Source organism: Pleurodeles waltl, chromosome 10 (assembly GCF_031143425.1).
Source record: "Pleurodeles waltl isolate 20211129_DDA chromosome 10, aPleWal1.hap1.20221129, whole genome shotgun sequence".
In the NCBI taxonomy this organism is placed as follows: domain Eukaryota; kingdom Metazoa; phylum Chordata; class Amphibia; order Caudata; family Salamandridae; genus Pleurodeles; species Pleurodeles waltl.
The window spans coordinates 3,768,480-3,781,801 of record NC_090449.1 but is presented as its reverse complement, the minus strand read 5'-3'; the positions used below and the strand labels follow the sequence as shown (position 1 = coordinate 3,781,801).

The 13,322-nt window shown below is 52.1% G+C and overlaps 1 protein-coding gene across 1 annotated transcript in view; it reads left to right on the top strand.

Moving 5' to 3' along the window:
- The window catches only part of CCDC22 (coiled-coil domain containing 22), a 147,257-nt gene extending 134,434 nt beyond the window's left edge, over positions 1 to 12,823 (top strand). The window contains exons 16-18 of the mRNA XM_069209306.1: positions 2,744 to 2,803; positions 3,546 to 3,620; positions 11,859 to 12,823. Coding sequence (XP_069065407.1) covers positions 2,744 to 2,803; positions 3,546 to 3,620; positions 11,859 to 11,972 — 249 coding nt within the window. The 3' untranslated portion in view covers positions 11,973 to 12,823. The remainder of the gene's footprint in view (positions 1 to 2,743; positions 2,804 to 3,545; positions 3,621 to 11,858) is intronic.
- The last annotated feature ends 499 nt before the right edge of the window (positions 12,824 to 13,322 follow it).

The following is a 13,322-nucleotide window of genomic DNA, read 5'->3' as shown; positions in this document are numbered from 1 at the left end:
TGGGAGCAGAGACTGGCAGTGTTGTTTTTGTAAGTGCTGGTGGGTGGGAGCAGAGACTGGCAGTGTTGTTTCTGTAAGTGCTGGTGGGTGGGAGCAGAGACTGGCAGTGTTGTTCCTGTAAGTGCTGGTGGGTGGGAGCAGAGACTGGCAGTGTTGTTCCTGTAAGTGCTGGTGGGTGAGAGCAGAGACTGGCATTGTTGTTCCTGTAAGTGCTGGTGGGTGGGAGCAGAGACTGGCAGTGTTGTTCCTGTAAGTGCTGGTGGGTGAGAGCAGAGACTGGCAGTGTTGTTCCTGTAAGTGCTGGTGGGTGGGAGCAGAGACTGGCAGTGTTGTTCCTGTGAGTGCTGGTGGATGGGAGCAGAGATTAGCAGTGTTGTTCCTATAAGTGCTGGTGGGTGGGTGGGAGCAGAGACTGGCAGTGTTGTTCCTGTGAGTGCTGGCGGATGGGAGCAGAGATTAGCAGTGTTGTTCCTATAAGTGCTGGTGGGTGGGTGGGAGCAGAGACTGGCAGTGTTGTTCCTGTGAGTGATGGTGGGTGGGAGCAGAGACTGCCAATGTTGTTCCTGTAAGTGTTGGTGGGTGGGAGCAGAGACTGGCAGTGTTGTTCCTGTGAGTGCTGGTGGATGGGAGCAGAGATTGGCAGTGTTGTTTCTGTAAGTGCTGGTGGGTGGGAGCAGAGACTGGAATTGTTCCTGTAACTGCTGGTGGGTGGGAGCAGACACTGGCAGTGTTGTTCCTGTAAGTGCTGGTGGGTGGGAGCAGAGGCTGGCAGTGTTGTTCCTGTAAGTGCTAGTGGGTGAGAGCAGAGACTGGCAGTGTTGTTCCTGTAAGTGCTGATGGGTGGAAGCAGAGACTGGCAGTGTTGTTTCTGTAGGTGCTGGTGGGTGGGTGGGAGCAGAGACTGGCAGTGTTGTTCCTGTACTTACTGGTGGGTGGGAGCAGAGACTGGCAGTGTTGTTTTTGTAAGTGCTGGTGGGTGGGAGCAGAGACTGGCAGTGTTGTTTCTGTAAGTGCTGGTGGGTGGGAGCAGAGACTGGCAGTGTTGTTCCTGTAAGTGCTGGTGGGTGGGAGCAGAGACTGGCAGTGTTGTTCCTGTAAGTGCTGGTGGGTGAGAGCAGAGACTGGCATTGTTGTTCCTGTAAGTGCTGGTGGGTGGGAGCAGAGACTGGCAGTGTTGTTCCTGTAAGTGCTGGTGGGTGAGAGCAGAGACTGGCAGTGTTGTTCCTGTAAGTGCTGCTGGGTGGGTGGGAGCAGAGACTGGCAGTGTTGTTCCTGTGAGTGCTGGCGGATGGGAGCAGAGATTAGCAGTGTTGTTCCTATAAGTGCTGGTGGGTGGGTGGGAGCAGAGACTGGCAGTGTTGTTCCTGTGAGTGCTGGCGGATGGGAGCAGAGATTAGCAGTGTTGTTCCTATAAGTGCTGGTGGGTGGGTGGGAGCAGAGACTGGCAGTGTTGTTCCTGTGAGTGATGGTGGGTGGGAGCAGAGACTGCCAATGTTGTTCCTGTAAGTGTTGGTGGGTGGGAGCAGAGACTGGCAGTGTTGTTCCTGTGAGTGCTGGTGGATGGGAGCAGAGATTGGCAGTGTTGTTTCTGTAAGTGCTGGTGGGTGGGAGCAGAGACTGGAATTGTTCCTGTAACTGCTGGTGGGTGGGAGCAGACACTGGCAGTGTTGTTCCTGTAAGTGCTGGTGGGTGGGAGCAGAGGCTGGCAGTGTTGTTCCTGTAAGTGCTAGTGGGTGAGAGCAGAGACTGGCAGTGTTGTTCCTGTAAGTGCTGATGGGTGGAAGCAGAGACTGGCAGTGTTGTTTCTGTAGGTGCTGGTGGGTGGGTGGGAGCAGAGACTGGCAGTGTTGTTCCTGTACGTGCTGGTGGGTGGGGGCAGAGACTGGCAGTGTTGTTTCTGTAGGTGCTGATGGGTGAGAGCAGAGACTGGCAGTGCTGTTCCTGTAATTACTGGTGGGTGGGAGCAGAGACTGGCAGTGTTGTTCCTGTAATTACTGGTGGGTGGGAGCAGAGACTGGCAGTGTTGTTCCTGTAAGTGCTGGTGGGTGGGAGCAGAGACTGGCAGTGTTGTTGCTGTAAGTGCTGGTGGGTGGGAGCAGAGACTGGCAGTGTTGTTGCTGTAAGTGCTGGTGGGTGGGAGCAAAGACTGGCAGTGTTGTTGCTGTAAGTGCTGGTGGGTGGGAGCAGAGACTGGCAGTGTTGTTCCTGTACGTGCTGGTGGGTGGGTGGGTGGTAGCAGAGACTGGCAGTGTTGTTGCTGTAAGTGCTGGTGGGTGGGAGCAGAGACTGGCAGTGTTGTTGCTGTAAGTGCTTGTGGGTGGGAGCAAAGACTGGCAGTGTTGTTCCTGTAAGTGCTGGTGGGTGGGTGGTAGCAGAGACTGGCAGTGTTGTTGCTGTAAGTGCTGGTGGGTGGGAGCAGAGACTGGCAGTGTTGTTGCTGTAAGTGCTTGTGGGTGGGAGCAAAGACTGGCAGTGTTGTTCCTGTAAGTGCTGGTGGGTGGGTGGTAGCAGAGACTGGCCGTGTTGTTCCTGTAAGTGCTGGTGGGGGAGGGCAGAGACTGGCAGTGTTGCCCGGCTAAAAGGCCAGTACTTTGGAAGGCAGAACAATACTTCAGTGCTGCAGGCGGCAGTGTTGGCTGTACTTGGGATTACTGAGTGGCAATGGATTTACTGCCAGTGGCTAGCTGATGCTTTGCCTTGAGCTGCTCTCATTGCATGAACTCAACTATCCCTTTTCCTTTAGGATGCCAAGCAGGATGAATCTGTGAGGAAGGCTTACAAGTACCTGGCGGCTCTCCACGAGGTGAGGTTATTGTGGTTATTTTCTGCCATTTCTATATTGTACTTGGCCTTGACATGGTCAGGAGTGTGTCAGTAGTTAGTCCAGACAAGAGGTGCATAGCCATGCTTCTAACCTTTTCCTGTGGCAGTGGTATTCTGGAATGGTGTGTAGGGCTGCGGCAAAGAATTGCAGAGGAGGTTAGTGTGTCCAGTGAGGATTGTGAAATAGTTTTAACTTGTGATACTTTGGCCTTTCCACTGCATGCTGACTGCTTCTATGCAAAGTTTGCATTTGCTGCCTTTGTTTTCCCATTGCGGGTGAATGAAAGAAATTGCTGCCTACATTTCTTTCATCCTGGTCCATGGGCTCACAGAAACTAGTGCATGTTCCCTCGTTCATGAGGGTGGGATTAGAAGTTGCTGTCAGAGTTTCATCCTCTGTCTGCATTTCTTGTGTGTGTGTCTGTGTGTGGGACGGTGGCTGCCCTGTGTCCTGGTGTCTGGGACAGCACCCTCTACCTCGAGCTTTACCATGCTCTGCCTTTTGTGCACTTGCATTCATCACCCTGTCTCAAGCCTCAGAATCTAGCGCTGCCGTCTTTCTCTCATGCATCAGTGTGCCCTGTTCCTGCTTCCCCAACTGGTTTCAATGCGCTCCGTGACTCATGACCTGGAGTCTACCTCAGTCTAGTACCTTAGTGCTGCCATTCTGCTGTGCATATCTTGACTCTTTGCACTTATCTGACCTTCTCTGCTTCCCTCAGAACTGTTTGCAGCTGATTGAAACCATTGAGGATACAGGAACCATCATGAGAGAAATACGTGACCTGGAAGAGCAGGTGAGTGACACTGCCTGTGCAAGCTGGGGCCGGTAAGGGCAGGTCTGGTGGGGTAGATTGTGGTCCAGGATCTGAGGGAGTAAAGGGGGACCTGGAGGAGCAGGTGTGTGATACTGCCTGTGCAAGCTGGGGCCGGTAAGGGCAGGTCTGGTGGGGTAGATTGTGGTCCAGGATTTGAGGGAGTAAAGGGGGACCTGGAGGAGCAGGTGTGTGATACTGCCTGTGCAAGCTGGGGCCGGTAAGGGCAGGTCTGGTGGGGTAGATTGTGGTCCAGGATCTGAGAGAGTAAAGGGGGACCTGGAGGAGCACATGTGTGATACTGCCTGTGTAAGCTGGAGCTGGTAAGGGCAGTTCTGGTGGGGTAGATTGTGGTCCAGGATCTGAGGGAGTAAAGGGGGACCTGGAGGAACAGGTGTGTGATACTGCCTGTGCAAGCTGGAGCTGGTAAGGGCAGTTCTGGTGGGGTAGATTGTGGTCCAGGATCTGAGGGAGTAAAGGGGGACCTGGAGGAGCAGATGAGTGAGCACTGCCTGTGCAGGCTGGGGCTGGTAAGGGCAGGTCTGCTGCAGATTATAAGGGTCCAGGATCTGTGAGATTAAAGAGAGACCTGGAGGGGCAGGTGACTGACACTGCCTGTGCAAGCTGGGGCTGGTAAGGGCAGGTCTGCTGCAGATCATGGGGTCCGGGAACTAAGGGTTTAAAGGGAGACCTGGAGGGGCAGGTGACTGACACTGCCTGTGCAAGCTAGGGGCTGGAAAAAGCAGGTCTGCTGCAGATTATGGGGTCCAGGATCTGAGGGATCAAAGGGAGATCTGAAGAAACAGGTGAGTGACACTGCCTGTGCAAGCTAGGGACTGTTAAAGGCAGGTCTGCTGCAGATTATGGGGTCCAGGATCTGAGGGATTAAAGGAAGACCTGGAGGAGCAGAAGAGTGACATTGCCTGTTCAAGCTAGGGGCTGGTAAATGCACATCTGGTGGGATAGATTGTGGTCCAGGACCTGAGGGGGTAAATGGAGGAGCAGGGGAGTGACACTGCCTGTGCAAGCTAGATACTGGTAAGGGCAGGTCTGCTACTGATTATGGGGTCCAGGATCTGAGAGATTAAAGGGAGATCTGAAGAAACAGGTGAGCGACACTGCCTGTGCAAGCTAGGGACTGGTAAGGGCAGGTCTGCTGCAGATTATGGTGTCCAGGATCTGAGGGACTAAAGGGACGCCTGGTCGTCTTTGGAGACTCCAGACATTTTTGGGGAATAGGACCGTCTCGACATCAAGGAAAAAGGGGCTGGCTCCTCTGGGATCCCATTGCCCAACAAACACCCAGCCCTGAGAAGCTGTCCTTGGGCGCATATGAGAGAGAAGACCAAGACTCTGTTTCCTGTGTTTTGAAACCACAAGAGCCCTACATAAGGAAGATTCTGAGTAGGTGAGTGTAACTCCAGCGAGCTGGGACAAATGCTTGCTCTTCTAATTGCCTTATGATGAGACAGCATTGCCACTGATCTGCCGGCACCGAGAGAAGGCCTTGGAACCAAGCAGGCTCTCAACGAAGGGCATCGAGTGGTGACAGTTGTCCATTCCCTCTTGATTAAAGGGCACCAAATACCCAAAATCGATGCCAAGAGTGCCTCCGAAACTGGCACCAAGTATGTGAGGGCCCATTCGAAGCTGAGATCGGAGGCATCCAAGGCACTCATTCTGCACAAGCTGGTGTAGGAGCGTAGGCCAGGCAGAAGCAGATCTTCATCTACCCAGGGACTAGCACAATCACTCCCAATACACCCCAAAGATAGCCATAAAACACACTGACAGAGACTCCAAAGAACCTTGAATTGACCTTTGATTAAGCCTTGCCTTCGACCTACCTGCTTCCAAAGAAACATAAGGACAAGGCGAAAAGTCTTCCATTACAAGCACCTGAACACAGCCACCATTACCACCTCCTCCTCATCCACAGGTCAACGCACTCCTATTTGGACCCAGGCAACCCTGTGCGGAAGGAGACCTTTACCACCAGCCTAAGACCCCGGAGATCACTTGAGTGTTGACCCTAAAGCCAATCCCTATCTCGAGCCATACCTACAAAGCCATCCTTTCCAGATGGTACCACAGAGTATCTGCCGTGATCTAAAAGAGCAGCACTCCCCCAGCCCCCCTCCATAAGGGTGACCTAACTGTCTTACTTGAAAAAAAAATGGAATACGAATGCCGGACCTCCACCTAGGTAAGTGGATTCTGTAGAGGGGAGCTGGGGGAACGAGGAACCCCTAAAGGAAGTACCACAGTGCCCCCCAGCGACCAGGAAGAAAGGAGTAAATTGCTGGATTTTCCCCAAACCACTAAAAGGACTGAAAATGAAGATAATAAGACACCCGGACAAGACTGCAAGAAACCAGCGGTGGATTTCTGAAGATGAAGACCCGAAAAAAAGGGGGCCAAGTCCAGAAGTCGTAGCAGTGTCCAGTGGTGGCAGGATCCACTACCCAACCATCTGTGTTTGCAGGAGTTGGTCGACGGTAGGACGAAGGTGGTCAGCAATGCAGCCTCTGAGTAGGTGAAGAGTTCCTGGAGGATGCAGTCAATGTCCCACACCGGATGGAAGATTGCAGTCTGTCTATGGTGTGGAGAAGCCACCAACAAGCCTTGGCAAGGGCAGAAGCCGCGGTGAACGATAAGTGGAGCTGCAGGGGACTAGCAAGGTCCAGGAGGACTAGACCACAGGGGACCCTCAGCAAGGCAGAGTCCACAGAATAAAAGGCAGCCCCTTCAGGAGACCCACTGGAAGAGCAACCAGGAATCGCAGAGGAGCCCATGCAGTACAGTAGGAGAAGGGTCCCCCGCTGCAGGAGAATCACGCAGAGGGCTGTGGTCTCAGGGAAGAGTGCTGAGGGCTGGGGCTACAGGGAGCCTGAAGATCCCTTGGAGGATATGCCAACAAGCTTTGGTAGCTGCATAGACGCAGTGCACGGGGATACTGTCCTGTGTGGGGAGGCAAGGGCTTATCTTCACCAAAGTTGGACAGCTGGTAAAAGAACTGAGGGGACCACTTCAGACCACCACCTGTGATGCAGGATCCACACAAGTCAGGATGAGAGAAGATCCACGCAGCTGCTCGTTGTTGCAGTTGGCGCCTGCGGATGCAGGGAAGTGACTCCTTCACTCCAAGGCTGATTCCTTCTTTCTTCTTGTGCAGACTGAAGACTTGCCGTCCTCAGAGGATGCACAGCCAGGGAAATGTTGAAGAAGTTGGAAGGAGGCATGGAAACACTGTTGCAAGCAGAGACGTTGTCGTGGATGCAGATTGTCAGTTCCTGGAGGGTCCAGTCGCCGGTCCAGGGGCCAGAAGTAGAGGTTGCAGAGGAGTCCTGCTGGAACCTTGCAAGCCGGTTCTGAGAACCCTCCCAAGGGGGAGACCCTAAATAAACTTGGAAGGGGGATTGGTCACCTAGCAAGGTGACCACCTATCAGGAGGGGGCTCTGACCTAGCCTGCCTGACCTGGCCACTTAGATGCTCCCAGAGGCCTCTGCCCCCTTGGATTCAAGATGGCAGAATCAAGAGACCCTCTTGAGGAGCTCTGGGCACCACCCTCGGGGCAGTGATGGACAGGGGAGTGGGCACTCCCCTTTCCATTGTCCACTTTCGCACCAGAGCAGGGACTGGAGGTCCCTGAACCGGTGCAGACTGGTTTATGCAAGGAGAGCACCAAATGTGCCATTCAAAGCAGACCAGTGACTTCGGGAGGCTACCCCTCCCAAGCCACATAACATTTATTTCCAAAGGGAGAGGCTGTTACCCTCTCGCGCCCCGCCCCCCCCCAAACCAAAGGAAATCCTTTGTTCTGCCTTCCTGGTCTTGAGCTGATCAAGCAGCAGAAGGGCAGAAACCTGTCTGAAGGGTGGCAGCAGCTTGGGCTGTCAGGAAAACCCTGTAAGACTGGTGGTAGCAATGCTGGGGGTCCTCTAAGGGAGCCCCCAGAGTGCATGGAATCATACTTCCAATACTGGCATCAGTATTGGGGTATGATTCAGACATGTTTGATACCAAACATGCCTAGGCTCGGAGTGACCATTATGTAGCTGGACATAGATACTGACTTATGTCCAGTACACACGTAAAATGGCATCCCTGCACTTACAAAGTCCATGCAAATGGAGCTGGAGTTCATGGAGGCCCCTCTGCTCACGCACAGGTACCTGCACCCTGCTCTGTGGGCTGAGAGGGCCTACCATAGGGGTGATTTAGGGCCTGATTCTAACTTTGGAGGACGGTGTTAAACCGTCCCAAAAGTGGCGGATATACCACCTACCGTATTACGAGTTCCATAGGATATAATGGACTCGTAATACGGTAGGTGGTATATCCGCCACTTTTGGGACGGTTTAACACCGTCCTCCAAAGTTAGAATCAGGCCCATAGTGACCTGGTGTAGTGACCTGTAGTGAAAAGGTGCATGCACCCTTTCACGCAGGCCGCAATGGCAGACCTGCAGAAAGGTTTTGCATGGGCTCCCATGGGTGGCATAATACCTGCTGCAGCCCTTGGGGAACCCTTGGTGTCCAAATGCCCTGGGTACCATCTACTAGGGACTTATAAGGGGGCACCAGTGTTCCAAATGTGGGGTGTGTGTGGTCCAAGCACCCAAATTTACAGGGAGACCCCTCCATCACTGGGGTCCTGGTTAGCAGGATATCAGTGAACAAAGTCAAACACACTGATAAACAGACAAAAAGTGGGGGTAACCATGCTAAAAAGAGGGTACTTCCCTACATGCCCTTACACTCATGCCACCCACTTGCGACAGGCTGATGGTGGACCATCTCTCCTTACTCTGCCAGGACGTCGCGGCTCTCTTGGCCAAGCGAGCCTTAGAGAGGGCGCGATGCCCGAAGTAGGTTGTGGTTGCTATTCCCGCTACTTTCTGGTGCCCAAAAAGGACAGAGGTCTTTGTCCTATCCTAGACCTGCACCCTCTCAATCTGTTTCTCAAAAAAGAGAAATTCAAGATGCTCACGCTCGCTCAAGTCCTTTCTGCACTGAACACGATAGTTTGATTGGTAGCATTGGACGTACAGGCCACATTCTTCAACATCCCCATCCTGCCTGCCCACAGACATTACCTGTGCTTCACGGTAAGCCACAAGCACTTTCAGTTCGCTATGCTCCCCTTTGGTCTTACTAGCACCCCTCAGGTGTTCACCAAGGTGATGGCAGTAGATGCAGCTCATCTGCAGGGGTCAGGGGTTCTTGTCTTCCCCTATCTTGACCAACTGGCTGTTAAAGGCGGGCTCGCCCCAGGCAGTCGTTTCCCACCTCCAGACTACTGCGGTCCTCCTGCACTCACTGGAGTTCACTGAAAACTTGCCAAAGACACACCTGACCCCTTCTCAGATGCTCCCTTTCATTAGAGCTCTTCTGGACAAAGTGCAGTTTTGAACTTAGGCTCCAGAACAGCAAGTCCAGGATGTTCAGGCTATGATACTAATATTTTAGCCTCTGACCTGGGTTTCGGTGAGACTGACGCTGGGGCTGCCAGGCCTCATGGCCTCTACATCCTGCTAGTGACTCTGCCCACTGGCATATGCAGGCTTTGTAGTGGGACCTGAAGTTTCAGGGGGTGCAGCATCAGGGGGCTCTCTCAGACATGGTCCAGGTCTTGGAGGGCACTCCAAAAGATCTGCATTGGTGGTAACAAACCATGATTAGGTCAGCAGCTGGAGTGACCGATGCGTCACTCCTGGGATTGGGGGCGAGGGGAGCCGGGGTAGGGCTTCCGGGAGAGGTGGAGATCAGAGGACTCTGGTCTCTAGTGGAATCTGGACTCCACATCAACCGGTTGGATCTTTGAGTGATCTGATTGGCACTGAAAGACTTTCTACCCTCCATCAAGAGAAGGCTAGAGCAGGTGTTCATGGATAGCACTACCACCATGTGGTACTGCAACAAACAGGGTCTTGTGTATCCTCTGTCAAGAGTCTCTGTTTCTGGACATACCTGGAACAGCAGGGACTCTTCCTAGTGGTTCAACACCTGGCAGATTCTCTGAGCGCCAGAAGGGACAAACTCAGCTGAAGATGCCTAGCGGATCATGAGACATATCTATCTGGCGGTGGTGCAGGGTTTCTTTCAGCAGTGGGGAGAGCCTTGGTTGGATCTGTTAGCTACCGCTGAGAACACGCAGTGTCAGCACTTCTGCTCACTGGAGCTTTCAAGGCAGCTTTCACTTGGAGACGCTTCTTGTCACGAGTGGCGCTCAGGCTTCCTGTAGGCCTTTCTGCCCATGCCATTCCCGGGGACAAGTCCTTTGTGACTGCAGACTGGGCTCAGAGAATCTGGTATCCCGAGCTGTGGAGCATGGCCATCGGTCCTCCGATCAGGCTGCCCCTTGCGGAGGCTCTTCTGACGCAGGGGAGGGTTTTCCACCCGAACCTGTCAATGTTCTGCATTCATTTGTGGAGCTTGAGCAGCGACATTCGACAGCTTTTCACCTTCTGCCCAAAGTCTGTAATGTCATCTTGGCAGCCGGGTGTCCCTCCACCAAGACAGTGTGCGCTTGCCATTGGGGCAAGTTTGTGGCATGGTGTGCAGAAAAACAGGTTGATCCCCTTTCTGCTCCCCTTTCGCAGGTCCTTCTGTTTATTCTTTCTCTTGCCCAGCAAAGCTCTGGTTTGGGCACCTTGAAAGATTATCTTTCTGACATCTCGGCATTTCTGCGGTTGCCGAATCAGCCATCCTTTTCCAAGTCCCTAATTGTTCATAGATTTCTAAAAGGTCCCCAAAACAAAGTCCCCACTTCTCACTTTATCGTCCCTCAGTGGGACCTTAACTTAGTAGTGAGTTTTCTGATTTGCGCTCCCTTCGAGCCACTCCACAACTGCCCTGTCAGGCTCCTTGCTATCAATGTGGCCTTTCTGGTGGTAATGACACCTGCCCAGAGGGTCAGTGAGTTCCAGGCTTTCTTATCTAGGCCTCTGTACCTCATACTCTTCCCAGACAAGCTGTTCCTTCGCACTAGAGCTTCCTTTCTACCGAAGGTGATCTCTCCATTTTATGTAGGCCAGAAACTCACTCTGCCTACCTTTTACGCTCTGCCTTATCCCTGTAAGGAAGAGGAGCGACTCCACCAGATAGACCCAAAAAGAGTTCTGGGTGGACAACAAACTTTTCCTGGGGTATGTCGGAGCCCAGAAAGAGAAGGTAATACAGAAACAAACCATCTCCCACTGAATTATGCTCTGTATCAAAATATGCAATGCACCGGCCAAGAAGCAACCCCCTGCGGTCTGGTGTGCTCACTCCACCAGCGCCAGTGGTGCAACCATTGCATTGGCTTGCAGAGTCTCGATCCTAGCATCTGCCAGGCAGCATTGAGGGCTTTCTGGTCACGTTTACCAAGCACTGCTGCCTGGACAGTCAGTTCTGTAGGAATGGGCACTTTGCCAGTTCTGTCCTGCAGGACTTTCTAGTATGAATTTGTTCCGCACACCCAGCTCCAGTGAAGTATTGTTTGGGTCTCTATTGTAAGGTGAGGAATCTGCGGTTAGAAGTCTCCATCAGATGAACAAGTTACTTACCTTCAGTAACGCTCTATCTGGTAGAGACTCTAACCGAAGAATCCTCACTGACTCACCATCCTCCCCATTCTGCAAATGGATTATAAACCTAGGGCTGTTTCCTCTTCAGGGCCCTAGCGTTCACACACCAGTGGTCAGTGTTCTCTGTGGCTCCCCACTTCGGACATGGAAAGTTGCGAAAAGAAACTGACATCAGTGTGCTGGTTGGCGATTATATAGGCACCTCACACGTCACTTGTGGACGACGACACACCGATCCGAACTCGCCTCCTCCCTGCGTGCCGTGCACCACTCATGAAAAGTGTCTGGATCCAGTCTGACACCCGGGGATAATCCTAAGGTCAGGAATCTGGGGCTAGATACGGTCTCCACCAGTTAAGGCGTTACTGGAGGTAAGCAACTTGTTTGTTAAAACTGTTCAGAATGGTCTCTGCTGCTTTCCATCAGCCACCGGGTGTGATTCTACAACTCCACAAACAGTGTTACACGTAAGTAACATCTTCCTCCAGATTGGCTCTCGATGCTGTCAGTTGGGTGATCAGGTTGTCCTGTTCTATCATGAGCAGAGTTTTAGGGGTCAGAGTATCTTGAAATAGAGCAAAGCATCTTGTGTTAAGAGATTCTTCACATCTTCCCTCCCTCTTTACCTCTGTCTCGCCTCCCACAGATTGAGACAGAGACCACAAAGAAGACGCTGAGTAATCTGGAGAAGATAATGGAAGATTATAGAGCCATCAAGCAAGAGAATGCCTCCCTTCTGACCCGTGCTAAGGAGTCCTGAGAGGCTGTGGCTCTGGCCGTTCACACCTGCTGCTGCCAGATCTCATTGGACAGGCTGGATTGGGCTGTCTGGATCCCCTGCACCCAGCACACAGCTTGAGCCGTCCACGCCTTCATCAGGGCTGTCCTGGCAGGGACCTGCATTTGATCTAGATGGTTCAGGGTTTCACATAGAAAGAACAGTGATGATTGTGTCCTCATGTTTTAGCCTGGCTGACTTTTTGCAGTCTTATGAATGTGTCCCTCGCATGGACTCACCGAGTCTGTGCCCGATAATGCCCCTGGCCTTTTTCAGCAAATACTGCTTTTTTGCACATCAAATCCAATCCAGCATTATTCACATTTCTATTTTCTCGCTGCTCTTTTTTATATAGGTGTTGAAAGATTGATTTTCATCATGCAGTGCATTATGTGTGGGGAAATTCACACCACATTGAAACATTGAATTTGTCAAATTGCCCCATTGCACCCTTAGAGAGCCTCCTGTCTGCATCCCCAGGGCACGGCATGTGCGGACCGCTGAGGGGTGGCAGCTTTGCACTGCCAGTACAGTGGGACTGGAAAGCTCCTGCAGGAATCCATTCATATAGGAGTAACACAAGGCCTCCTTCTCACCAGTTCAAAGGCAGAGTCGTAGCTGGCCCTGACTCTTGCAAATTGTCCTGCCCTCCAGGTCTGCCTCTCACGAGTTCAAACTCTGCCTCTGCACACTTGTACACGCTCAGAGAGATCACGTCTGCTTTTTTAATGGGCACGAGGTTTAACGGTTGGACTAACCATGGTGGACGCGACTGCTTGATCTGAATGATTACATGATATGAGCAACTAATAAATGGAGATCTTGATATCTGCTATCGTCGGTGTCCAGACTGGCTTGCTGTGCTTGTCTTCCCTCTGCCTGATGACAAATGTGCACTTTAACTGCATACTGTTCATCTTCACATGTGTATTTTTACATTGCATGGACATCTTTTTCCCTACACTTTCCTTCCACTACTTTCCTCACAGTCTAACAAAGGAGTCAGTGTCCATATGTGATATCACTGAGAGGTATTGCCTCGTGAGTCGAGAGACTTCTTCGAAGAAAAACAACTTGCAACACTCTGAACCCAACACTAGGTGACAGGAGTATGCAGAGCATGTGAATCTACAGCTCTTCAGGACATGAGCAGATGTCTACTGGCTAAGTAAAATAATCCCTTCTTTTGACATAAAAGGCTCTTATTGACCTGCTATCCCCGAAACTGAAATAAAATCAATCACAGGCGAGCCTGGAACCTCACACCATATAGCAAGTATATATCATCAAACCCCTGTCACAAGCACATATCTATCAAACCTGGTCCTTTGT